This window comes from Diaphorina citri, unplaced genomic scaffold (genome assembly GCF_000475195.1).
Source record: "Diaphorina citri unplaced genomic scaffold, Diaci psyllid genome assembly version 1.1 scaffold190, whole genome shotgun sequence".
NCBI lineage: Eukaryota > Metazoa > Arthropoda > Insecta > Hemiptera > Psyllidae > Diaphorina > Diaphorina citri.
The window spans coordinates 88,598-115,254 of record NW_007377627.1 but is presented as its reverse complement, the minus strand read 5'-3'; the positions used below and the strand labels follow the sequence as shown (position 1 = coordinate 115,254).

The window sequence follows — 26,657 nt, the reverse complement described above, 5'->3', positions numbered from 1 at the left end:
TGTTTGTGCGCATACGTTTCTGCGCATTTCTTTCTGCTCCTCCGCAAGCTGCTTGCATACTGGCGCTACCTATTATGAAAATATTTCTCGTACGATTTTGAATTCAGCAGATGGGAGGAACCAAGGAAAAGTTATATTTTCCTTTCGGAATTTCCCCTCTTCTGAACTTCGTTTCCCCTCTTTTCCCTATGGTTTAGTACAGGCGCTAGTATGCCAAAACAGGGGAAACGAGCTTCAGAAGAGGGGAAATTCCGAAAGGAAAATAAAATACACCCGAAAAAAAAGAACCACTCACGACAACAATTGTGAGTACGATACAAAAAGACATCTTTTCTTTATTCTGCTATCGCCATTCGGCGAAAGCTAAAGCCGCTACAACAACAACAATTGTGAGTAGCAAAACCTCATCAAAGGCACCAAAAAGAAGCTTTCTTGGCCTTCTTGAGGCACTTCTAGAATCAAAATTTTCTGTGACATTCTAATAAAAAATTATTTCAGAAAAATAGGGCTTGTGGGGAATCCCTGCTCTGCGTGTAGTGGGATGTTAAGATGTTATCCTTTCTTACACAAGTTCTTTGTGGTTTGTGTGGTAAATACTCTGATAAACTAATTTAAAACCAACAAGATGGAAGACAGGTGCCCCATTAGGTATGGCCGTATTTTATTATGTGACATTTTTTTAGTCATCATATGAAATTTCTCTTTGGACTAATTTGGACGTAATGGCACCACTGCCAGTCCAAACTAGTGCCAGACTGACAAGAAGAAGAACATACCTCATTGTTGGATCGTCGGCTCCGGTTAGCGGTAAACATGTTCATGATCCGGTTCGGAGTTTTGGCCAGGGTTCTCCTCAGACTGGTGTTACTACTACTATCCGTCACTTCATGGAGTACAGCGCGAGGTGTGAGGGAATTCCTGGGAGTGGCCGCTGATGAGGAGGAAGAGGAGCTCCCGGATTTCTGTGAAGAATACGAGTGAGTTTAAAACAGGGACTATAATAGCGAGTTTTTACAACTAAAATTAGCGTCCCAATGGCGCGCTATCTTGGATTTCCTATGGTTTAGTACAGGCGCTATCACGCCAAAAGAGGGGAAAAGAAGTTCAAAAGAGGGGAAATCCTGAAAGGAAAAAACAACTCAAACGTGCCACAAATAATGTCGTTCCCCCCAAAACACCTCGCCAAATTTTATGACTTGGCTTGGATTCGAACCACGTTTTTTTCCTACTCCTCCTCCTCCTTCTTTTCCAGAGTTTTTACAACTAAAATTAGCGTCCCATTAGTTGAACTCTTGAACGTTACTTGACGAAAACTCGTTTCTGCAATTGGACAGAAACATGTTTTCGTCAAATAACGTTAAAGACTTCAATTAACGGGACGCTAATTTCGGTTGCAAAAACCATATATTAATTTCGTTAAGCAAAGTTGCATTTTCCCTTCGGAACACGGAACCGATTCCAATGGCGCGCTATCTTGGATTTCCTAGGGTTTAGTACAGGCGCTATAACGCCAAAAGAGGGGAAATCCCGAAAGGAAAAAACAACTCAAGCGTGCCACAAATAATGTCCTTTAAAAAAAAAACAAAAAAAAAAACAAAAACAAAAAAAAATAAAAACAAAACAAACAAAAACAAAAAATACAAGGTATACCTTGGCAAAGTAGACCTTGGCGATGCAAGTTAGACTTGGTAGAAAACATTTTGAATGTAAAGTCTTCCTTGGGCCTCTAACCTTGGGAATCACAAGTGGAAACTACTGGAAGGATCTTCAAAAAGGATTATACATACTCGTATAATTGGACTCACTTAATCATGGACACTCGTTGCTATGTTGAAAGCCCCGAAGAGGTTAGGTTGCGTTGCAATGAACTTTCAAGAATATGTAAGATACTCTTATAATGTTTTTTTTATTCCAAATATATGTACGTACTTACCTTTCATTTTAAACATTTCTCTTCTCTATTACGTACCTTCTCGTTTCGAAGAGAATAAAAATTATTTCGAACATTCAATAATACGGATTGATATCAACATGATAGGGTCAACATCCGCTCTTCAGTCACTTCGAAAATTTGCACCCACTACAACTTCATCTTACTACTTTTGTCACTATGAAGTCATTTACAATTTAAATCAACAAAAGATGTATTTGTAATAAATTATAACCAAGCCACAAATAATGTCCTTCCCCCCAGAACACCTCGCCAAATTTTATGACTTGGCTTGGATTCGAACCATGTTTTTTTCCTCCTCCTCCTCCTTCTTTTCCGTGTAGGTATGTACGTACTTACCTTTCATTTTAAACATTTCTCTTCTCTATTACGTACCTTCTCGTTTCGAAGAGAATAAAAATTATTTCGAACAATCAATAATACGGATTGATATCAACATGATAGGGACAACATCCGCTCTTCAGTCACTTCGAAAATTTGCACCCACTACAACTTCATCTTACTACTTTTGACACTATGAAGTAATTTACAATTTAAATCAACAAAAGATGTATTTGTAATAAATTATAACCAATAATTATTCAAACAGTGCATTAATGACATTGTACTTTGGACAGAAAGAAAGGAAGAAATTTAGTATTACTCGAGCAAAGCGTTATTGAAATTTTGGACAGAAAAAAGAAGAGAGTTAAAATTAAATTGATAAGAATTAATTTAAAAGGAAATCAGCAAACATTTAAAAGTACAGTTAAAAAGAACGATAGCGAGTTATCTCAAAAAGTAGATACGGTTTTTAATGTACGACAAAGTCGACGAAATTAATGCGATCGGAAAAGTGGCGATTATAAAGAGAGAGGCAAGAAGATAGTAGTGAAATACCTGGAAGCAAACAAGAAAGAGGAAAAGATAGAGAATCGAGAAGAGAAATGAAAATAAGCAGGGGCTGTAAGCAAATGTGATTTCATCTAAAATCAAAATTTAAAGGTAAAAATTCGAGGCAGAAAGCACTTTTCCAACAAATTCCATTTAACTCTTTGCAGCACCCCGCCACCAGTATTATAAATCTCCAACCAGACCCTCACACGAATTATTGCGATCGGAAAAGTGGCGATTATAAAGAGAGAGGCAAGAAGATAGTAGTGAAATACCTGGAAGCAAACAAGAAAGAGGAAATGATAGAGAATCGAGAAGAGAAATGAAAATAAGGAGGGGCTGAAAGCAAATGTGATTTCATCTACAATCAAAGGTAAAAATTCGAGGCAGAAAGCACTTTTCCAACAAATTCCATTTAACACCAGTATTACTACTGGTCTTTGGAACCGGTTTGAATTTTACTCTTTACTGTTGTAATTGTTGCACGTAGGTATAAATCTCCAACGAGACCCTCACACGATTGTAAATGTTGTTCTTCAATGTCTCTGGAGGTCAGCATTTTTCAGCATTGCTTTTTCACGTATTCATTGGAGAAAAAAGAAGAGAGTTAAAATTAAATTGATAAGAATTAATTTAAAAGGAAATCAGCAAACATTTAAAAGTACAGTTAAAAAGAACGTTAGCGAGTTATCTCGAAAAGTAGATACGGTTTTTAATGTACGACAAAGTCGACGAAATTATTGCGATCGGAAAAGTGGCGATTATAAAGAGAGAGGCAAGAAGATAGTAGTGAAATACCTGGAAGCAAACAAGAAAGAGGAAAAGATAGAGAATTGAGAAGAGAAATGAAAATAAGGAGGGGCTGTAAGCAAATGTGATTTCATCTACAATCAAAGGTAAAAATTCGAGGCAGAAAGCACTTTTCCAACAAATTCCATTTAACTCATTGCAGCACCCCGCCACCAGTATTACTACTGGTCTTAGGAACCGGTTTGAATTTTATTTTTGTAATTCTTGCACGTAGGTATAAATCTCCAACCAGACCCTCACACCATTGTAAATGTTGTTCTCCACTGTCTCTGAAGGTCAGCATTTTTTAGCATTGATTTTTCACGTATTCATTGGGGTTCATGCAGGAAAAAACGTCTCTTTTTGTAAGGTAAAGAGTAATCTATTGAAGATTTAGTTTTGGGGCTTAGGGGGTTAACAAGTCAGATGCCAGACTTTAAGCGTTAGAAGGTTAAAATTGGGGGTTAGTAGTAGTTAGGAATGTATACCTTGAGTGAATAGCGAGGTCCTCGTTTGGTAGGAGTAGGGGGGCCAGGTTTCTGATAGGTCGTCTGAAAAGGGATAGGTATATTGACCATGGTAATATCTAACAAAGTTACCTAAGTAAACAATTAAGCGTTAGAAGGTTAAAATTGGGGGTTAGTAGTAGTTAGGAATGTATACCTTGAGTGAATAGCGAGGTCCTCGTTTGGTAGGAGTGGGGGGGCCAGGTTTCTGATAGGTCGTCTGAAAAGGGATAGGTATATTGACCATGGTAATATCTAACAAAGTACCTAAGTAAACAGTGGGAGCGGGACTTTCTTCATACAGCACCTTTACAATTCTTACTCTTATTCGCATTTCTAGAATACGATAGGAAAACGTTCCATAAAAGTCTCTATGAAATACTACTAGTATTACCTAGTTGGATTTGAAAAAGACAGGGGCCTTGTCAATAGGAAATGGTGAGAATATACTATACAATATTTTCATCATTTCCTAATACATATACAGAAAACAGACAAATTATAACATGGTGAAAATACACAGAACATAAACCCACACAGATAAACCACAAAAGAGTTCACCACCATACCACATTACACATACCTAACCTACATGGCTAGAGACCATCACACTGGTGTATGACTGATGAAAAAGACAATTTGTCTTTGGTTTGCCATCCCAATCGATCACTACAACAATAACACCATACCTACCTACGAATTTCCCTCAACCCTTATCTAGGAGTACATCAGTAAATAGACTCCACATAAATTACACATATTATTATTATGTTAAGGCGGTCTCTTCCTGACCCCTTATGTGCCGCGTCCATTTTAATTTAGGACTATTGCACTGCCTTTGAGCATGGTTATTGGCTCTCCCCCATTTCAAACACTCCTGATCCTCTTGCGAAGCTCAAGAGTGTAAATTACACATAACATGAACCTAAGCCACGAAGATTCAACACACAACTCACGGGACCTGATGCCAGCGGCTCATAATTATTACAAAGCCTTCAGAATGAACTTTCAGAACTCTAGAATAAATGAAAAAATATCACTTTTTTATGAGAAGTGTTACACATTAAGTAATCAATTACAAAGTCCGTTTAACAATGGGAGCGGGACTTTCTTCATACAGCACCTTTACAATTCTTACTCTTATTCGCATTTCTAGAATACGATAGGAAAACGTTCCATCAAAGTCTCTATGAAATACTACTAGTACTACCTGGTTGGATTTGAAAAAGACAGGGGCCTTGTCGATAGGAAATGGTGAGAATATACTATACAATATTTTCATCATTTCCTAATATACAGAAAACAGACAAATTATAACATGGTGAAAAATTGAAAATACACAGAACATAAACCCACACAGAGAAACCACAAAAGAGTTCACCACCATACCACATTAGACATACCTAACCTACATGGCTAGAGACCATCACCCTGGTGTATGACTGATGAAAAAGACAATTGGTCTTTGGTTTGCCATCCCAATCGGTCACTACAACAATAACCTACGAATTTCCCTCAACCCTTATCTAGGAGTACATCAGTAAGTAAATAGACTCCACATAAATTACACATAACATGAACCTAAGCCACGAAGATTCAACACACAACTCACGGGACCTGATGCCAGCGGCTCATAATTATTACAAAGCCTTCAGAACGAACTTTCAGAACTCTAGAATAAATCAGACAACGAAAATATCACTTTTTTACGAGAAGTGTTACACATTAAGTGATCAATTATCACAAATTTGAAAGCTCCCGCCAGTGTGTTAGTAGTACCTTGTAGCTACGGTGACGTCAGATCGGAAAAAAATATTTCATTTTTTTCAGGGCTCAAAAAATCGAAAACTACTTGTCAAAATTAAAAAATAATTTCGCTATATTTTTTTATATTTTATTATCTTTGTGTTAAATAAAAAATTGAAAATCATGAGAATTGTTAATTGGGCTAAACGGAACCGATTGGGCATTTGATAGCCCCTTAAAGGCTCTTTTTGGGTGAATTCTACAAGTCACTAAACTACTAGAGTACCTACATAATATTATGTCTACTATACACCATGCTATCTAACGAGCACTAGGCTTACATGGCATTCCTAGGTACATGACACTGAACGTGCACAAATACTACAAAAAGTTATCTTCAAGTTATTCATCCTGCTCGAATAGGACCAAAGGTACCTACGTGGGTACATAATATTATACTCTACTAATTCATAAAATAAAATGTAAAGAATATGATAAAGAAGAATGCTAACCTCTTTGTCAGCCATCAACATTCATAACTTTTTTTTATATATATATATTTAACTTTTCCATCTTTTGTAATGTCAAAACCTTTGTTGTATTTATTATTGATGTTAATAAGCCATTTTAAACTGTTGGCATAATGGGACTTAGTCTTAGCCGACAGTATAAATAAGATATATTAAATAAATAAATAAAAATAAATGATCTTACCTGGCCTTTGTCCTTTTTCTTAGGCAACAGAAGTTCCAAATCATTGCTTACAACCGGTATGCCTTTCTGTAAAACACAATTGGACAAAAGAAATCAAAGTTATGAGTTATGATGTGTCATCTGGAAAATCTAAACGCCCGTTCCCATTTGTCGTGAGTTCCATTCGATTTTCCCCCCGAATGTCCTGCAGGCAATGTCCCAAATATGTATTTAAAACAATCAACTCAATATATAAAACATCTCATCTAACGACGAGCCCATTGGCAGTGTTCCCATAGCCGCTGCAGAGTTCCCACGCTGAATCGCAAGAGATATTCTCTGCGTGGGACAACTTGCAGGCAATGTAATTTAAATGAGAGTGTTCCCAATTACACACGACACGATTTATTTTATTTTTCGAACGACAATCGGGAACGGGCCTTGAAACATGAGGCTTAACTGGGTCCCTGGCCCAGATGGTCACTCACCCGGGTACTAACCACGCGCAACGTTGCTCAACTTCAGTACAACACACGCAGCACTTACCCGAATTTCATCTTCCTTGGGCAGCCTCGGGTTCATGGTCTGCGTTTCGCCCGGGTAGCTGCTCTGTAGATGGGGCGGACACAGGGAGTTGCGGCTCTGCAGGATGGAAATCCGCCGCAGCTGTTCGTCAGCGGCCTGGAATGCCGCAGTTGCGTCCTGGACTGTCATGTCGAGGAACGTCGAGTCGAACACCTCCCCCACCTCATCTTCCGTGTCTTGCGGGAATACGCGTCCTGGGAGAATAATAATAATATGTTTATTGTTAACATTCAGAATCCTTTACAGACTTTTCTTTATATATCCCTCTAAATACTTGTGTACTTTTAGTTAGGGACGGTTTACATATTTCATTAGTATTTATACTTCATTATTGTTAGTGACATAATATTCCTGTAATTTCTTCTTCATTTCATTTTTGTTGTTCATTTCTTTTAGTTCGTTCGGTATGGATTTTTTTTTTTTTTTTTTCAACATATTACTCTTTATTTATGGTACATATACAATTTATACATATAGATGATGATGATGATGATGATGATGATGATGATGATGATGATGATGATGATGATGATGATGATGATGATGATGATGATGATGATATGGATGAACATGGATGATGTACATGGATTTAAGATGATTATATTGGAGAAAGAATGGAGAGATTTGGAAACCACTGTGGATAACTTAGTATAAGTAACCACCAGAAATCTCACAAGATGAAAAAAGACTCCCACGTGTAACTAGAACAACACTTGCACAGTTGAGATCTGGTTGATCAAAGATTCTTAACAACTACATACATGAATCGCTTAGATCCAAGAATTGAAGACAAATGTAACATCTATAACGAGAGCCCACACGACACAATCAACCTCTTCCCACAGGTCTGTCAAAGCCCACATAAGTAAATACCCAGGTCTCGAAAAACATCGTTTAACTTCACAATTCCTAGGAATCGAACCCTCACTCACCTGAATTCGAGGACAGAGAGAACTTTCTACCGCGCGATGGTGGGGCTCCCATGATGGTGGTTCGTCTCAGGTTACGTTGAGTGTAGGTGATTTCTTCTGCATCTCCGCCCCTACCTCCTCTAGAGCTGGCAGTACTTGCTATCGAGTCCCGACGTAGATTACTGCAAAGATGGAAATAATTAATTAAGAAGTCAGCTCCCATGGCGTAGTGGTCACTGCGCTCGCCTTGCACGCAGGAGACCCGGGTTCAATTCCCGGCGGGGTCAAAAATATGCATCTGCAAATGATTGATTCCTCGTGACTGGCTGTTGCGGGGCCCACTCAGCCTCGTGAGGAAAATGTGTAGCAATGTAATATAAATGCGCATAGCGACCGGTGCCAGCATGGTAGGTAAACATTGGATTTTAGGATTATTGAGATATTTGGAAAATCCTACAATGCTGCAGTGAGCACCAAAAACAAATGCGCATAGCGACCGGTGCCAGCATGGTAGGTAAACATTAAGCGTTGGATTATTGAGATATTTGGAAAATCCTACAATGCTGCAGTGAGCACCAAAAATTGTGATAACATAACTGTAGAACTGACTTCGAAAAAGGGCCCTCATAGGTCCGATCGATCCTGAAATTTAATGAGGCAATTTCCAATTTTGGTCGAACGGTTGAGGAATTGTAAAAAAAAAAAATAATACAAGGTATACCTTGGCAAAGTACTTAGACCTTGGCGATGCAAGTTAGACTTGGTAGAAAACATTTTGAATGTTAAGTCTTCCTTGGGCCTCCAAGCTTAACTTTGGGAATCACAAGTGGAAACTACTGGAAGGATCTTCAAAGATAACATAACTGTAGAACTGACTTCGAAAAAGGGCCCTCATAGGTCCGATCGATCCTGAAATTTAATGAGGCAATTTCCAATTTTGGACGAACGGTTGAGGAATTGTGAAAAAAAAAACTAATAATACAAGGTATACTTTGGCAAAATAGACCTTGGCGATGCAAGTTAGACTTGGTAGAAAACATTTTGAATATAAAGTCTTCCTTGGGCCTCTAACCTTGGGAATTACAAGTGGAAACTACTGGAAGGATCTTCAAGAAGGATTATACATACTCGTATAATTGGACTCACTTTATCATGGACACTCGTTGCTATGTTGAAAGCCCCGAAGAGGTTAGGTTGCGTTGCAATGAACTTTCAAGAATATGTAAGATAGGTACTCTTATAATGTTTTTTCATTCCAAATTAGTTATTTCTGTACATACCCAGTACTGTTGGTTCTCATCATATGCAGAGTCGTGGGAGAATCCTGTATGGTTCGCAGTGAGGAGCATCTTTCCTTGAGCCTAGCCTCTCCTTTCTCCCCCCTGGACGCTAGGAGGCGCTGATGGGCTTCCTTCTCTTTGAGTAACTTGTCTCCTAGTTCCCACAGCTCTGCGGTCATGTCCTTGATCACTTTGTCTTGCTTTAAAATCTGAAATCAGAACCAATATGATTTCGATTTGAAACATCCAAAAACACTTTTGTTCCTATCTTCACGAACACGAAATAAAGCCAGCCCTTCCGAGAACGAGCCTGATCTATTTAGGATAAATAGTTCACAAAATGTGTGCAAATGTCGGACTTTTTGACCCTGAGGCCATTTTTTCCCCTTGCATCCTAATATTTCTCTACGTCATTGCTGGCTTCCAAGGCTGGGCTTTTGGAAAATGAGTTATTACAAGTGTTTTTGTACTGTGGAGAGGCAGCCTAGTTAGCTTGGAGGGTAGCGCTAGGTCGCGGGTTCGATTCCCACCCGGGACGAATTTTATAACGAATAGATAACGTTTGTTCTAGTAACGCCTCGTTTTCCTCTATCCTGTCCATCTTTTCCCTTTGATTTCGAGATCTTCCTTATATATTATATTTTGCGCCCTGGTTCCTTATATTTGATTTGAAACATCCAAAAACACTTTTGTTCCTATCTTCACGAACACGAAAGAAAGCCAGCCCTTCCGAGAACGAGCCTGATCTATTTAAGATAAATAGTTCACAAAATGTGTGCAAATGTCGGACTTTTTGACCCTGAGGCCATTTTTTCACCTTGCATCCTAATATTTCTCTACGTCATTGCTGGCTTCCAAGGCTGGGCTTTTGGAAAATGAGTTTCTGGTAGCTAAATCCAACAGCTGGAAAGAGTTTGGAGAAAAAATGGAGAATGCATACAAGGATAATCGTAAACTTTTCTATCGAATTCTAAAAAGGCTCCGAACAGACAAAGAATGTCCACTCAAATTTATCAAAGACTCTTTGCTAACAACCTCTTTATCAGTTGTAAGGTGTTCTATTTCCTTGGTTTTCTGAGTTAACCCTTCTTCTAAGGATAATTTATCTTGTTCAAGTTTGTTCATAAAGTCAACTTTACGTTCAAGTTCTTCTTTTATTAGTGCTAACTTTTCTTGAATTGAATGCTGGTTGTAAGGTGTTCTATTTCCTTGGTTTTCTGAGTTAACCCTTTTTCTAAGGATAATTTATCTTGCTCAAGTTTGTTCATAAAGTCAACTTTAAGTTCAAGTTCTTCCTTTATTAGTGCTAACTTTTCTTGAATTGAATGCTTGTCTTGTTCAAGCATTGTGATATTTTCACTCTTGCTTTCCAAATCTTTCATTCGTTGAGCTAATTCTTTCTTGATGGTTGCTTTGTCTTGTTGAAGGTTTGTGATACATTCGTTTTTGCCTTCCATTCGTTGAGCTAATTCTTTCTTGATGGTTGCTTTGTCTTGTTGAAGGTTTGTGATACATTCGTTTTTGTTCGACAACTCGTTAGCAATAGCATCGTTTTCAGCTTCTAGACTTTTTATTTCATTGGTTTTCTGGGTTAGTACTTCTTCCAAGCCTGCTTTGTCTTCCTTGAGTTTGTTGGCAAAGTCATCTATGTTTCCAAAGTTTTCTTTTAATAGAGCAAAGTCTTCTTGGATTGCTTGCTTCTCTCGTTCAAGCATAATGATATTTTCTTTCTTCTTTTCCAACTCTTCCAAACGCTCAGCTAACAATGTTTCAGTGGATTCCTTTTCAGTCAATAGAGCTCTTATTTCGTCACTTTGGATGGATAATTTTTCTTCAATGGTAGCTTTGATTTGTTCAAGGTTCGTGATATGTTCGTTTTTGTTGGACAACTCTTTCTTAACAGCTTCATTCTGAGTCTCAAGGTTCTCTATTTCCTTGGTTTTCTGTACAAACATCGTTTTTGTTCGACAACTCGTTAGCAATAGCATCGTTTTCAGCTTTTAGACTTTTTATTTCATTGGTTTTCTGGGTCAGTACTTCTTCCAAGCCTGCTTTGTCTTCCTTGAGTTTGTTGGCAAAGTCATCTATGTTTCCAAAGTTTTCTTTTAATAGAGCAAAGTCTTCTTGGATTGCTTGCTTCTCTCGTTCAAGCATAATGATATTTTCTTTCTTCTTTTCCAACTCTTCCAAACGCTCAGCTAATAATGTTTCAGTGGATTCCTTTTCAGTCAATAGAGCTCTTATTTCGTCACTTTGGATGGATAATTTTTCTTCAATGGTAGCTTTGATTTGTTCAAGGTTCGTGATATGTTCGTTTTTGTTGGACAACTCTTTCTTAACAGCTTCATTCTGAGTCTCAAGGTTCTCTATTTCCTTGGTTTTCTGTACAAGCACTTCTTTCAAGGCTGCTTTGTCTTGTTTTAATTTGTTGGCAAAGTCAACTTTGCAATCAAATTCTTCGGATTTTGCAGCTAAAGCGTTGATTTTCTGAGCTAGTTGTTCTTGCATATCTGTCTTTTCTAGTGAAAGGCACTTGACCTGTTCGACCTTATTGTCCAAATCTAGTTGTATAGTCTGCTTTTCATTTTGAAGATTTGCAGCTTCGGCGGTTTTTTGCGTTAACACCTCCTCTACAGCAGCCTTTTCTTGCTCAAGCTTGTTGATCCAGTCAAGTTTCTGTGTAACATCTTCTGTGATTTGTCCCAATTCTTCCTGTTCGACCTTATTGTCCAAATCTAGTTGTATAGTCTGCTTTTCATTTTGAAGATTTGCAGCTTCGGCGGTTTTTTGCGTTAACACATCCTTTACAGCAGCCTTTTCTTGCTCAAGCTTGTTGATCCAGTCAAGTTTCTGTGTAACATCTTCTGTGATTTGTATCTCTCGTTCAAGCATAATGATATTTTCTTTCTTCTTTTCCAACTCTTCCAAACGCTCAGCTAACAATGTTTCAGTGGATTCCTTTTCGGTCAATAGAGCTCTTATTTCGTCACTTTGGATGGATAATTTTTCTGCAATGGTAGATTTGATTTGTTCAAGGTTCGTGATATATTCGTTTTTGTTGCACAACTCTTTCTTAACAGCTTCATTCTGAGTCTCAAGGTTCTCTATTTCCTTGGTTTTCTGTACAAGCGCTTCTTCCAAGGCTGCTTTGTCTTGTTCTAATTTGTTGGCAAAGTCAACTTTGCAATCAAATTCTTCGGATTTTGCAGCTAAAGCGTTGATTTTCTGAGCTAGTTGTTCTTGCATATCTGTCTTTTCTAGTAAAAGGCACTTGACCTGTTCGACCTTAATTTCCAAATCTAGTTGTATAGTCTGCTTTTCATTTTGAAGATTTGCAGCTTCGGCGGTTTTTTGCGTTAACACCTCCTTTACAGCAGCCTTTTCTTGCTCAAGCTTGTTGATGCAGTCAAGTTTCTGTGTAACATCTTCTGTGATTTGTCCCAATTCTTCTTGAGTTGCTTGCAAATTCTTTTCAAGCACGATGATTTTTTCATCCCTATTTGTTAAATCTTCCACGCGTTGAGCTAATTCTTTCTCGATGGTTATTTTATCTTGTTCGAGGTTCGTAATAAGTTCATTTTTGTTAGACAACTCTTTGTTAACAGCTTCGTGTTGAGTTACAAGGTCTTCTATTTCCTTGGTTTTATGAGTTAATACTTCTTCTAAGGTTGCTTTGTCTTCCTCCAGTTTGTTAATATAGTCAACTTTCTTTAAAATGTCTTTCGTGATTTGTGCCAATCCTTCTTCAGCTGCTTGCAAACTTCGTTGAATCACCTTCATATCTTCATTATGATTTTGTGCAGTTTTTACTAATTCTTTTAATTTAGCTGATTCTTGATCCATGGTTGCTTTAACTTGTTCAAGATTCGTGATAATGCCATAATTATATGACAACTCTTTGTTAACAGCTTCATTTACGGCTTCCAGGTTTTCTCTTTCCTCGGTTTTCTGGGCAAGTAATTCATCCAAGGCAGCTTTTTCTTGCTCAAGGCTCTTGATAAATTCAACTTTGTTTGCAAGTTCTTCCGCTTTCATAGCCAATGACTCAATTTTATTGGCTAACTCTTGTTGTAATGTGTTCTTCTCGCTATGGAGATTTTTTTCAACACACAACTCACGGGACCTGATGCCAGCGGCTCATAATTATTACAAAGCCTTCAGAACGAACTTTCAGAACTCTAGAATAAATCAGACAACGAAAATATCACTTTTTTACGAGAAGTGTTACACATTAAGTGATCAATTACAATTGGGCTAAACGGAACCGATTGGGCATTTGATAGCCCCTTAAAGGCTCTTTCGGGGTGAATTCTACAAGTCACTAAACTACTAGAGTACGTACCTACATTATATTATGTCGGCTACACACCATGCTATCTAACGAGCACTAGGCTTACATGACACTCCTAGGTACATGACACTGAACGTGCACAAATACTACAAAAAGTTATCTTCAAATTGTTCATCCTGCTCGAATAGGACCAAAGGTACCTACGTGGGTACATAATATTATACTCTACTAGTTCATAAAATAAAATGTAAAGAATTTGATAAAGAAGAATGCTAATGATTGGCTCTTTTTGGGTGAATTCTACAAGTCACTAAACTACTAGAGTACCTACATAATATTATGTCTACTACACACCATGCTATCTAACGAGCACTAGGCTTACATGGCACTCCTAGGTACATGACACTGAACGTGCACAAATATTACATCTTCAAGTTGTTCATCCTGCTCGAATAGGACCAAAGGTACCTACGTGGGTGACCAAAGGTACCATACTCTACTAGTTCATAAAATAAAATGTAAAGAATATGATAAAGAAGAATGCGCATGCACATTCCTGAATGTTACTTACATTGAATATTCGGTTTTCATAGCCGCCAATTTCTCCATCAAGTCCGTGTTGGTTCCATTTAGTACTTTGATTTGATTGTCTTGGTCTTTCTTGAAACTTTCCAGTTCTTCAATATCATGGGCTAGTTTTTCTTCCTTCCTTTGTCGTTCTTCTTGATGGATGTTTTCTTCTTTCTTTTTGTCCAACTCTTCTTGAATAGCTTGTTTCTCTTGTAAAAGGTTCGTTATTTGTTTCTCCTTGGTTTCCAGGTCTTTGTGGACAGATTCCTTTTCTTTCATCAAGTTTTCAATATATTCAATTTTAATGGCTAGGGCTTCCTCAATGAGAGATTTGTTTTGAACAAGGTTGGTGATTTGCTGATCTTTACTCTCCAAGTCTTTGTGGACAAATTCCTTTTCATGTACAAGTTTTTCTATTTCCTTGGTTTTCTGGGTCAATTCTTCCTCAACAATGTTCTTGTTTTGTTCAAGACTTGTGATACGTTCATCCCTGTCGACCAGCTCTTCTTGAACTGTTTTCTTGTCCTGCAAAAGTTTTCCAATTTCTTCATTCTTATCTGCCAACTCTTTTTCAACGGCGCTTTTATTTTGTGAAAAGATAGTGATTTGTTCCTCCAGAGTGACTAACTTTTTGTTTACAGCCTTTTCATGTACAAGTTTTTCTATTTCCTTGGTTTTCTGGGTCAATTCTTCCTCAACAATGTTCTTGTTTTGTTCAAGACTTGTGATAAGTTCATCCCTGTCGACCAGCTCTTCTTGAATTGTTTTCTTGTCCTGCAAAAGTTTTCCAATTTCTTCATTCTTATCTGCCAACTCTTTTTCAACGGCGCTTTTATTTTGCAAAAAGATAGTGATTTGTTCCTCCAGAGTGACTAACTTTTTGTTTACAGTTTCGTTTTCAGTTCTAAGGTCTTCAATTTCCTTCATTTTCTGGACCATGTCTTCTTCAATATTTGCTTTGCTATTTTTAATTGATTTGATAAATTCAATTTTATTTTCAAGCTCTACTGTTTTCTGTGACAATATGATTTGATAAATTCAATTTTATTTTCAAGCTCTACTGTTTTCTGTGACAATTCTTTGTGTAGAGCTTCTTTTTCGTCCAGAAGATTGCCTATTTCTCCCGTTTTGAGCATTAGTTGAGCTCTACTGTTTTCTGTGACAATTCTTTGTGTAGAGCTTCTTTTTCGTCCAGAAGATTGTCTATTTCTCCCGTTTTGAGCATTAGTTCTGTGACAATACTTTGTGTAGAGCTTCTTTTTCGTCCAGAAGATTGTCTATTTCTCCCGTTTTGAGCATTAGTTGTTCTTGAATAGCTTGCTGGTCTGCTTTAACGTTTACGACTTCTTTATTCTTTTTTACCAATTCTTCATCAATGGCTGCTTTGTTTCGTTCGAGGTTTGAAATCAGTTCGTCTTTGTCAAATAACTCTTTGTTTAAAGTGTCATTTTTCGTAGCAAGGTTTTCCATTTCCTTGGTTTTCTGGACTAAAACGTTTTCTATAGCTATTTTGTCTTGCTCAAGTCTGTCAATGAATTGAACTTTGTTTTTAAATTCTTCTGATTTTTCAGATAATATTTCATTTTTCTGAGCTAACTCTTTCTGAAGAGCGTCTTTTTCTTCTAGGAGATTTCTATTTTCGCATTAGTTGTTCTTGAATAGCTTGCTGGTCTGCTTTAACGTTTATGACTTCTTCATTCTTTTTTACCAATTCTTCTTCAATGGCTGCTTTGTTTCGTTCGAGGTTTGAAATCAGTTCGTCTTTGTCAAATAACGCTTTGTTTAAAGTGTCATTTTTCGTAGCAAGGTTTTCCATTTCCTTGGTTTGCTGGACTAAAACGTTTTCTATAGCTATTTTGTCTTGCTCAAGTCTGTCGACAGACGGAGAAGACATCCTATTAAGGATCATTATAGTGCTGGACAAAATAAAAGCCATGAGTGTAAACTGTAGAAATGGCCAATCTGCTTCTTCAATTGCTGTTTTGTCTTGCTCAAGTTTAATGAGAGATTCAACTTTGTTTCCAAGGTCTTCTTTTGTTCGACTTAATTCTCCATAGTCTTCTTTTCACTTCGAAGGTTTGCAATTTCGTCAGTTTTTTGAGTCACTACTTCTTCCAAAGCTGCTTTGTCTTGCTCAAGGTTGTTGATAAATTCAATTTTGTTCGCAAGTTCTTCCGATTTCACAGCTAATGCTTCAATTTTCTGAGCTAACTCATTTTGTACAGCTTCCTTTTCGTTTAGAAGATTTCCATTTTCATCTGTTTTTTGAACCAAGAGCTCTTCCAGGGTTGCCTTATCCTTCTCAAGTTCCTTGATAAAATCAACTTTCTTTGCAAGATCATCTGTGATTTGGTTCAACTCTTGTTCAATTTTCTGAGCTAACTCATTTTGTACAGCTTCCTTTTCGTTTAGAAGATTTCCATTTTCATCTGTTTTTTGAACCAATAGCTCTTCCATGGTTGCCTTATCCTTCTCAAGTTCCTTGATAAAATCAACTTTCTTTGCAAGATCATCTGTAATTTGGTTCAACTCTTCTTGAATTGCTTGTTTATCTTGTTCAAGGTTCACTATTTTTTCACTCTTATTTTCCAAATCTTCAATTCGTTGAGCTAATTCTTTCTCGATAATTACCTTGTCCTGTTCAAGGTTTGTGATATATCCGTTTATGATGGACAACTCTTTATGAATAGCTTCGTTCTGAGTCTCGAGGTTTTCTATTTTTTCGGTTTTATGGGAAACTTCTTCTTCCAAGGCAGCTTTATCTTGTTCAAGATTCTTGATAAATTCAACTTTGTTTTCAAGTTCTTCGGATTTTACATCCAATGCATTAATTTTCCGAGACAACTCTTGCTGAATATCTATCTTTTCTTGTAAAAGATTTTTGATCTGTTCAACCTTGTTATCTAATTCTTGCTGTACAGCCTGTTTTTCAGTGAGAAGATTTCCATTTTCGTCCACTTTTTGGGCTAGGATCTCCTCCGTAGCGGCTTTATCTTGTTCAAGTTTGTTGATGAAATCTACTTTCTTTGCAAAGTCATTCGAAATTTGCGTCAATTCTTCTCGAGTTGCTTGCTTCTCTTGTTCAAGCATCATGTCGTCCACTTTTTGGGCTAGGATCTCCTCCGTAGCGGCTTTATCTTGTTCAAGTTTGTTGATGAAATCTACTTTCTTTGCAAAGTCATCCGAAATTTGCGTCAATTCTTCTCGAGTTGCTTGCTTCTCTTGTTCAAGCATCATAATTTTTTCGGCTATTTCTTTCTGGATGCTTGTTTTTTCCTGTTCAAGGCTCATGATACGTTCGATTTTGTTGGACAACTCTTTGTTGACAGCTTCACTTTCAGACTCCAGATGCTCTATTTGCTTGCCTGTTCAAGGCTCATGATACGTTCGATTTTGTTGGACAACTCTTTGTTGACAGCTTCACTTTCAGATTCCAGATGCTCTATTTGCTTTGTTTTCTGGACAACAACTTCGTCCAAGGCAGCTTTTTCCTGCTCAATATTCTTGATAAATTCAACTCTGTTTGCAAGTTCTTCTGATTTCTCAGCTAGTGCTTCAATCTTCTGAGCTAAATCAGTCTCGACGGCCTGTTCAAGGCTCATGATACGTTCGATTTTGTTGGACAACTCTTTGTTGACAGCTTCACTTTCAGATTCCAGATGCTCTATTTGCTTGGTTTTCTGGACAACAACTTCGTCCAAGACAGCTTTTTCCTGCTCAATATTCTTGATAAATTCAACTCTGGTTGCAAGTTCTTCCGATTTCTCAGCTAGTGCTTCAATCTTCTGAGCTAAATCAGTCTCGACGATCTCTTTTTCATCAAGAAGATTTTTATTTTCGTTCGTCTTCTGGGCAAGTAATTCTTCCATGGATACTTTGTCTTGTTCAAGTTTCTTGATAAATTCAACTTTGTGTGAAAGTTCATCCGACAAATGAACCAATTCTTCACGAAGAGATTTCTTTTCGGACGACAAATTTCGTACTTCTTCTATTTTTTGTGTTAACTCTCCTTTCAAATCTAAAATAATTTGTGGTTCCATTTCTTGTGCCAAACTGGGAAAAGAAGGTGTAGCATCTAAATCAACAGAATTTCTAGACTCAGTAAAAGCTTGAACTTTGGATTGTAAAATTTCTATGAGCTGTTTATCTTGGATCATTTCAATTTTTATTTTCGTTCGTCTTCTGGGCAAGTAATTCTTCCATGGATACTTTGTCTTGTTCAAGTTTCTTGATAAATTCAACTTTGTGTAAAAGTTCATCCGACAAATGAACCAATTCTTCACAAAGAGATTTCTTTTCGGACGACAAATTTTGTACTTCTTCTATTTTTTGTGTTAACTCTCCTTTCAAATCTAAAATGATTTGTGGTTCCATTTCTTGTGCTAAACTGGGAAAAGAAGGTGTAGCATCTAAATCAACAGAATTTCGAGACTCAGTAAAAGCTTGAACTTTGGATTGTAAAATTTCTATCAGCTGTTTATCTTGGATCATTTCGGTCTGTCAATGAATTGAACTTTGTTTTTAAATTCTTCTGATTTTTCAGATAATATTTCATTTTTCTGAGCTAACTCTTTCTGAAGAGCATCTTTTTCCTCTAGGAGATTTCTATTTTTTTCAGTCTTTTGGTTTAGTGCTTCTTCAATTGCTGTTTTGTCTTGCTCAAGTTTAATGAGAGATTCAACTTTGTTTCCAAGGTCTTCTTTTGTTCGACTTAATTCTTCTTGAATTACTTCTTTCTCTTGTTCAAGCACTATGATATTTTGCATCTTCTTCTCCAACTGCTCCATATGCTCAGCTAATAATTTTCCAGTGGCTTCTTTTTCCGCCAATAGTTCCCTCATTTTCTCACATTGAACGGTAAATTCTTCCTCGATGGTTGCTTTGTCTTGTTCAAGGTTCTCTATACGTGCGTTTTCCGCCAATAGTTCCCTCATTTTCTCACATTGAACGGTAAATTCTTCCTCGATGGTTGCTTTGTCTTGTTCAAGGTTCTCTATACGTTCTTTTTTCATGGATAACTCTTTGCTAACAACCTCTTTATCAGTTGTAAGGCGATCATTTCGTGTTTTAAGGAACTGAGTTCTTCTTCTATCTTGATGTAATCATTCAATATTTTAGTTTTCTTTTCTTGTAAGTCTTTGTTTTCTTCCTGTAGAGAAATGATCTCATGGTTCTGAGTTGACATATCATCAGCATCACACGTTCTGGATTTGTAAAAATAATCCAGCTCACTTTGTAGATCCGATACTTCTCTCTTAGTAGAAGACAGTTCATTTTTAGTTTTTAAAATATCGGACTCGAGCTTTTCAATGTATTTTTCTTTAGAAGATATTTCTTCTTGATATTCGGTCAGTACAATTTTCTTCACTTCTTCCTTATTTGAAGCGTTTTTCAAAGCTTTTTTGAGCTCATTGATTTCAAATTCAAGAGCAGAATTTCTATCTTCTTCTGAAAGAAGATCTTCTCTGAGCTTCTTTATTTCCTGTGTTTTTTCTTCGTTTAGAATGCTCAAGACAGTGGGAGATTGTGAAAAGGATTTGTACAAGGATGGTGATGAAACATTTGACCGTGAGGATTGGGGTGTTCCCCAACTGCCTGGTGTTTTGAACTCTTGCTTTATCCTTCTGGATGACTTTGGTGTGGCTTTGCTAACAACCTCTTTATCAGTTGTAAGGTGTTCTATTTCCTTGGTTTTCTGAGTTAACCCTTCTTCTAAGGATAATTTATCTTGCTCAAGTTTGTTCATAAAGTCAACTTTACGTTCAAGTTCTTCTGAATGACCATCAGAAATATCAGTGTACGTCTTTACAATGGCATCACAGTTTTCTGAAATAACATTTGAAACAATTTTTTTGTTACAATCATGCAGTTGCATAATATATTCTTATTAAATTGTAACGTTAGTTGATGTCATTGTAAAGAACCAAATAAAATTACATTCTTTGGAAAAAAAAAAAAAAGAATGACCATCAGAAATATCAGTGTACGTCTTTACAATGGCATCACAGTTTTCTGAAATAACATTTGAAACAATTTTTTTGTTACAATTATGCAGTTTGAACTGTCACTAATTCTCTACCACTTTTGAATCAGTGTTAGGGCAGTGTTGTTGCCATTCAGAGGCAATACTAATCATTACCCCCTTCCCCCACCCCTCCCAATTCCAATAATGGAAGAAAAAAAATCATGCTTAATAAGGTAAAATTCTGTTCCTAGGTAATTGAAGTAAAGGGATTTTTTTTTATAACCCAACTGTATGAAAAAGGTACCCACATATGAAGACTGCCAATGTTAAAACTATTAGTGGGTACAATCACTAATTCTCTACCACTTTTGAATCAGTGTTAGGGCAGTGTTGTTGCCATTCAGAGGCAATACTAATCATTACCCCCTTCCCCCACCTCTCCCAATTCCAATAACAATAATGAAAGAAAAAAAATCATGCTTAATAAGGTAAAATTCTGTTCCTAGGTAATTGAAGTACGACACATCTACTTACTTGTGCTTTTCATATAGATCTCATCAATGACACCTTCAGTGATGTGGTTTCTATCAGGAAATTCAACAGTCAGTAGTTGCAAGAATGCAGTCAAATACTTCTGAGTTGTACCATCCATGAACTTGGTAATTTTATCCACAAAACCTGCATGTTTATGAACGCATTTCACAGCCACATGGTACATCAAACAGAGATGAACGTTTTGAACACTTGCTACATTTTCAAAGAACTTGGAAGCTGTGTTTGCAATGGAATAACTGGGGTAAAAATCTGGAACACAGATTATGATTATGAAAAATTTGTTGGTACTTTTCTAGCCATAGCAGTCACAGAATTCTGGCTGGTAAAGAAAGGATTTCTCTATAAATCCTTCGAAAAATGTTACCTACTGAAGACCTTTAAAAATAATAATAATAATAAAATCTTATAGGCACCTATTTATGGTATGTACCTAAGTACAAACCTATATTTTGTTGAATACCTAGACATTTTTTAAGTTCTAATAATAAAATCTTATAGGCACCTATTTATGGTATGTACCTAAGTACAAACCTATATTTTGTTGAATACCTAGACATTTTTTAAGTTTGAGTATCATTGCCCAATGCCCATTTATTAATAAGCTTTCCATTCTTTTATTGAGGGAACTAATGAACTAACATCCAAGGTCTTTGCTCCTTCATGTGAAACTAATTGAACCAATAATTTAGGTACTACTTACCTTGGAAAAATGTGAGTAATGCTGAGTGTACTTCATCTTTGGTTGACCTATCAGTGACCTTCACATCTCTGGAAATGCCATAAGAAAACAGATTAATTGACTTTAAAGGTATCACAGGAGATAATGTAAAAAAAGGTGTAAGTAAAATAAATTAACTTTTTTTACAATTGAATCCCATTGGGTTCAACCATTCAGACAGATGGATTAGAATCACAATTATTATTTACATATTTGTGATATGTACCTCCTCCTGGTGGGTCAATAAAGAAATATGGCAAGCTGCTGGGAGGGAAAAGAATATCGCACACAACAGACGGAGAAGACATCCTATTAAGGATCATTATAGTGCTGGACAAAATAAAAGCCATGAGTGTAAACTGTAGAAATGGCCAATCTAAGTACTTTAGTTAAAGATAAATATGGCTTCTTCAAAAACATTTTACTCACATAAATTGCAGGAGCTGAGCAATGTTGTTCTTGTAGTTTTTGGAAAAATTCTTTGGAGTGTCATTTGACTCATTGAATGCTTTCATCTGAAATAATAATAAGGTAAAGTACATAAGCTTTTTTAATGTTGCTAGACTTTTGGTTCTAACATTTCTTGGGGTGTGGCACCTTTGTTAATTTATCCACCGAAGCTATGACTACAGGTTCATCCAGCTGTTCCAAGAATGAACCTTATCCCTTCAGGATAAAATCCACCCCGGGCGGGAATCAAACCTGTGACAAGGTGCTTACAAAGCAGTCAAGCTAGCAAGCTATTAACCAAGCTAACTAGGCTGGCTAAGCGAGGTGAAATAAAGTAGGTACGTTTCTTACCCAGTTGGTGATCAATTGCAATTTATCCATGGTAGTTGTAGGAGTAGGCAGATGTGGTCGGGGTCAAGAGTCAGGACATGAAAAAAATAGACCCCACATAAAGAACCCTTTTTGAATTCAGTGGCTAAACTTCATATTTTCAAGAAAAACGAACATGTAAATTGCGAGCAAAGGACTAGGATAAATGAAAAGAAAAACATGAAATTCTTGAAAAGGGAAAAAAAAGTTGAAGCTTTCGCTTTCGGGTTTGGTAAAAAAGTTGAACTGTTGACTGTTGATAGTGTTGATTTTGTTTTTAAATTTTTGAACAGCCAACAACAACGGCCAACGACCAACGACGGCATTCGCGATTAGAAATGCGCATGACCTGTGCTAGCTCACTGATGTATGATTTTGCTCTTCCAAATCAAAGATAAGTTGTAGGAGTAGGCAGATGTGGTCGGGGTCAAGAGTCAGGACATGAAAAAAATAGACCCCACATAAAGAACCCTTTTTGAATTCAGAGGCTAAACATCATATTTTCAAGAAAAACGAACATGTAAATTGCGAGTTGCGAGCAAAGGACTAGGATAAATGAAAAGAAAAACATGAAATTCTTGAAAAGGGAAAAAAAAGTTGAAGCTTAAAAGCCTTCGGGTTTGGTAAAAAAGTTGAACAGTTGAACTGTTGACTCGTTGACTGTTGATTTTGTTTTTAAATTTTTGAACAGCCAACAACAACGGCCAACGACCAACGACGGCATTCGCGATTAGAAATGCGCATGACCTGTGCTAGCTCACTGATGTATGATTTTGCTCTTCCAAATCAAAGATAGATCATTACGCGCCGTAGCGTGATCTTGTAAACCCGGCCTGTTTTAGCAAAACAGCGCGATCTAGCGGTATTTTTTTTCTTGTTGCCGAGAGGTACTGACCTCTCACGTCATTTATCTGTACTAGTCAGTAGTCCGATCGATCTGAAGCGCTCACTTGACTCGCTTTCGATCGGTCATTTTGGATTTGCATTTTGCTTGTTCCGTGGCTCGCGCGTTCTGAAAGGTGATTTGTGTCCGTACGTGGACATTTGCTGGATAAATCGGTGATTTTGTAAAAAGTTGTGTTCAGTGAATCAGTCCAGAAGTGTAAACACGTATACAGTGTGTCTGGATTTTACACCAAGTTCAGGTATTCGTAAATTCTTGAATTTTGTATTCCTAGGTTTTGACATTCAATAGTCATTGAAATTTTCTAGACAAAAACATGGCCCTCGTTCGAATTTCAGCCCGTAGTGTAGCCGATTTACACCAAATCAGCAACTTTCTGCGTACCTTTGCAACTGATGCATCTACTGATTTGAAAGCAGTTCTAGCTGCTAAGATCCCCTCAGAACAAGAGAGAGTCAAAAATTTCAGGAAGAACTATGGCTCAACCAAAGTTGGTGAGGTTACTGTAGACATGATGTATGGAGGAATGAGAGGAATCAAAGGTTTGGTATGTGAAACCTCTGTATTGGACCCTGAAGAAGGAATCAGGTTCAGAGGCTTGTCTATTCCTGAATGTCAGAAAGTTCTTCCCAAAGCTAAAGGTGGTGAGGAACCTCTACCAGAGGGTCTGTTCTGGTTATTGGTGACTGGAGATGTGCCCTCTGAAGCTCAAGTTCAAGCCCTTTCAAAGTCCTGGGCTTCCAGAGCTGAATTACCATCCCATGTAGTTACAATGCTTAACAATTTCCCTAACCACCTCCACCCTATGTCTCAGTTCTCAGCAGCCATCACTGCCTTGAACTCAGAGAGTAAATTTGCCAAAGCTTACAATGATGGTGTTCACAAGTCCAAATACTGGGAATATATTCAGCAGCCATTACCGCCTTGAACTCAGAGAGTAAATTTGCCAAAGCTTACAATGATGGTGTTCACAAGTCCAAATACTGGGAGTATGCGAGCTGAATTACCATCCCATGTAGTTACAATGCTTAACAATTTCCCTAACCACCTCCACCCTATGTCTCAGTTCTCAGCAGCCATTACCGCCTTGAACTCAGAGAGTAAATTTGCCAAAGCTTACAATGATGGTGTTCACAAGTCCAAATACTGGGAGTATGTCTATGAAGACAGCATGGATCTAATTGCCAAACTTCCTGTAGTAGCAGCTCCTTCGTGTACACTGGTTGTGTTCTATTGTTTAGTTTCTCCTCCAGATTCATCTGATTGGTTAAGATGGAGCTGAATTACCATCCCATGTAGTTACAATGCTTAACAATTTCCCTAACCACCTCCACCCTATGTCTCAGTTCTCAGCAGCCATTACTGCCTTGAACTCAGAGAGTAAATTTGCCAAAGCTTACAATGATGGTGTTCACAAGTCCAAATACTGGGAATATGTCTATGAAGACAGCATGGATCTAATTGCCAAGCTTCCTGTAGTAGCTGCAACCATTTACCGCAATACTTTCCAAGGAGGCAAAGGTATTGGGGCCATTGACACCAACAAGGATTGGTCTGCTAACTTCACAAGCATGCTTGGTTTTGACAACCATCAGTTTACTGAGCTCATGAGGTTGTACCTGACAATTCACAGTGATCATGAAGGAGGTAATGTCTCTGCTCACACCGTCCACTTGGTAGGTTCAGCTTTGTCTGATCCTTACTTGTCCTTTGCTGCTGGAATGAATGGTTTGGCAGGGCCTTTGCATGGTTTGGCTAATCAAGAAGTATTGATCTGGCTGAAGAAACTTCAACAACAGGTTGGTGACAATGTTTCTGAGGAAAAGCTGAAAGAATTCATTTGGAATACTCTGAAGAGTGGCCAAGTGGTGCCAGGATATGGTCATGCTGTTCTACGTAAGACAGACCCCAGGTATACTTGTCAAAGGGAATTTGCTCAGAAACATTTGCCCGATGACTCCTTATTCAAACTTGTGTCTCAAGTATACAAAGTTGTGCCTCCTGTCCTCATTGAAACAGGTAAAGTGAAGAACCCATGGCCTAATGTAGATGCCCACTCTGGGGTCCTCCTGCAGTATTATGGACTTAAGGAAATGAACTACTACACTGTTCTGTTTGGAGTGTCCAGAGCTCTTGGAGTTTTAGCATCTTTGATATGGGACAGAGCTCTTGGTCTTCCTATTGAACGCCCCAAGTCTCTATCAACAAATGACCTAGTTAAACAATACTCCAAGTAAATGTGACATGATACACACTTGAATGTTGAAGTATTAACTTGGAGCATGATGAGATCAATCCTTCTTACCTCTTGTACACTGCTACTGACCAAGTCCTTAACTCAGTTTTCATAAAAAAGAAATGTGTACAGAATTTACTATTTGTAACTTGATCTCCTGTTTTTCTGTCCTATGTTGATTTAGGACACAAATAATAAGTTTAACTATGATTGAGTATTATCTTTGTGCATTCTATATAAAATATGGCCTTCCTGAAGGTGCATTTCACAAGATCAATCCTTCTTACCTCTTGTACACTGCTACTGACCAAGTCCTTAACTCAGTTTTCATAAAAAAGAAATGTGTACAGAATTTACTGTTTGTAACTTGATCTCCTGTTTTTCTGTCCTATGTTGATTCAGGACACAAATAATAAGTTTAACTATGATTGAGTATTATGTATGTGCATTCTATATAAAATATGGCCTTCCTGAAGGTGCATTTCACTTGAGTGTAATGAACAATGAAGTGATTGCATTATGTATTAAATACAGAAGCAATCAATGAAAATGTTCTTACTTTTTTTCTATAGATAACTCATGAAGTGACAGAAATACAAAAATGAAAAAATATAGACCTCTAAATAACATTATTATTTGATAATACACAATGTTTGACAGTGATAATGTAGAGCCAATGACTTCTGAAAAGAATGTTTACTGTCCTCATAATATCAAATTAAGTACCTAGTAATGAGTTATGATTTTTCCCCTCCAACGTAATTATCTGTTTGTGTTTAGGTGTTATAAATGTACTTACTAATTTAACATTTTCTAGCTCTAAGCTTTGTAGAGATAGGAATTAAAAGTTAGCTTTTTCCCCCTAGGAACATTGAAAAGTAGGAATGACATCATTTTTAATCTTGTAAAGTCTGTATCCTTTATTTGTTATTTTTTTTCTCCTCTCTTTTGTGCTCCAACACTATTTAGTGTTTCTAAAATGTGCTGATGTGCACTTAAAATATGCCAATTTTCAGATCCCTACTCTAGCAGCAAAATGCCTAGGTTATGAAAAAAATGACATTTGTTTATTTTTCTGAAAACTTGAAAATTTGGATTCCTTTCTAGTGATTTTACTAGTACCTAGTTCCGTCAAAAACGTTGAAAAGCATTAAAAACCATATTAATTTTGTGTAAATTGGCTGTATATAGCCTTTGTACTTTCAAGTTAATCTTAGTTGATATAAAAAGCATAACGGGTAGAGATAATATAATATCCTAGGTAC

The 26,657-nt window shown here is 37.2% G+C and overlaps 5 protein-coding genes and 1 long non-coding RNA gene across 6 annotated transcripts; 1 reads left to right on the top strand and 5 right to left on the bottom strand.

The window, feature by feature from the left end:
* Window positions 1–839: 839 nt before the first annotated feature.
* Window positions 840–10,158, bottom strand: LOC103505704. Its single transcript, XM_026820971.1, has 8 exons — window positions 10,141–10,158; window positions 9,335–9,543; window positions 8,076–8,236; window positions 7,105–7,337; window positions 6,580–6,645; window positions 4,102–4,164; window positions 2,327–2,558; window positions 840–962 (listed from the first exon to the last, which is right to left on the bottom strand). Exons 1-7 carry the CDS (start codon window positions 10,156–10,158, stop codon window positions 2,529–2,531), a joined length of 780 nt encoding a protein of 259 aa, XP_026676772.1. The 3' UTR covers window positions 840–962; window positions 2,327–2,528.
* Window positions 10,159–10,497: 339 nt separating this feature from the next.
* Window positions 10,498–11,289, bottom strand: LOC113465967 (A-kinase anchor protein 9-like). The gene is made up of 2 exons (XM_026820970.1): window positions 10,785–11,289; window positions 10,498–10,709 (listed from the first exon to the last, which is right to left on the bottom strand). Exons 1-2 carry the CDS (start codon window positions 11,287–11,289, stop codon window positions 10,498–10,500), a joined length of 717 nt encoding a protein of 238 aa, XP_026676771.1.
* Window positions 11,288–16,089, bottom strand: LOC103505703 (myosin-2 heavy chain, non muscle-like; the record flags this gene model as incomplete). Its single annotated transcript, XM_026820969.1, has 5 exons — window positions 15,904–16,089; window positions 15,424–15,830; window positions 14,197–15,207; window positions 12,212–13,457; window positions 11,288–11,473 (listed from the first exon to the last, which is right to left on the bottom strand). Coding segments are annotated over exons 1-5 (3,036 nt in total), but the record flags the coding sequence as incomplete, so codon positions are not given.
* Window positions 16,090–16,238: 149 nt separating this feature from the next.
* On the bottom strand, window positions 16,239–22,501 carry LOC103505702 (restin homolog). The gene is made up of 10 exons (XM_026820968.1): window positions 22,235–22,501; window positions 21,863–21,948; window positions 21,416–21,483; window positions 20,695–20,964; window positions 20,157–20,207; window positions 19,255–19,838; window positions 18,365–18,686; window positions 17,649–18,030; window positions 17,310–17,559; window positions 16,239–17,165 (listed from the first exon to the last, which is right to left on the bottom strand). The coding sequence occupies exons 1-10, from the start codon at window positions 22,262–22,264 to the stop codon at window positions 16,239–16,241; spliced, it is 2,970 nt and encodes a 989-aa protein (XP_026676769.1). The 5' UTR covers window positions 22,265–22,501.
* A 739-nt stretch (window positions 22,502–23,240) lies between these two features.
* Window positions 23,241–25,497, top strand: LOC103505689 (probable citrate synthase 2, mitochondrial). Its single transcript, XM_008470044.3, has 2 exons — window positions 23,241–24,004; window positions 24,534–25,497. The coding sequence occupies exons 1-2, from the start codon at window positions 23,473–23,475 to the stop codon at window positions 25,391–25,393; spliced, it is 1,392 nt and encodes a 463-aa protein (XP_008468266.1). The 5' UTR covers window positions 23,241–23,472; the 3' UTR covers window positions 25,394–25,497.
* On the bottom strand, window positions 25,023–25,869 carry LOC113465971. The gene is made up of 2 exons (XR_003390528.1): window positions 25,680–25,869; window positions 25,023–25,461 (listed from the first exon to the last, which is right to left on the bottom strand). It is a non-coding gene; the product is annotated as an uncharacterized LOC113465971 (long non-coding RNA).
* Window positions 25,870–26,657: the final 788 nt, after the last annotated feature.

Bases quoted from the DNA above. Each gene is read 5' to 3' on its own strand.
- LOC113465967 (XM_026820970.1), bottom strand. From the start codon at position 11,289: ATGTTTGTACAGAAAACCAAGGAAATAGAGAACCTTGAGACTCAGAAT. The intron at 10,710-10,784 runs GCAAAAACGAAT...AACGAATGAAAG, and splicing joins ATTAGCTCAACGAATGGAAG to ATTTGGAAAGCAAGAGTGAA.
- LOC103505689 (XM_008470044.3), top strand. From the start codon at position 23,473: ATGGCCCTCGTTCGAATTTCAGCCCGTAGTGTAGCCGATTTACACCAA. The intron at 24,005-24,533 runs GTAAATTTGCCA...CCTTGAACTCAG, and splicing joins CACTGCCTTGAACTCAGAGA to AGAGTAAATTTGCCAAAGCT.
- LOC103505704 (XM_026820971.1), bottom strand. The intron at 7,338-8,075 runs GTGAGTGAGGGT...TTATTCTCCCAG, and splicing joins CTCTCTGTCCTCGAATTCAG to GACGCGTATTCCCGCAAGAC. The intron at 2,559-4,101 runs GTATACATTCCT...TTCTGTCCAAAG, and splicing joins GACCTCGCTATTCACTCAAG to TACAATGTCATTAATGCACT.
- LOC103505702 (XM_026820968.1), bottom strand. From the start codon at position 22,264: ATGGATAAATTGCAATTGATCACCAACTGG. The intron at 20,965-21,415 runs GTAAGTAGTACC...TCTGTGTTCCAG, and splicing joins ATTACTCACATTTTTCCAAG to ATTTTTACCCCAGTTATTCC. The intron at 20,208-20,694 runs GTAAGTAGATGT...ATGTTATTTCAG, and splicing joins GATCTATATGAAAAGCACAA to AAAACTGTGATGCCATTGTA.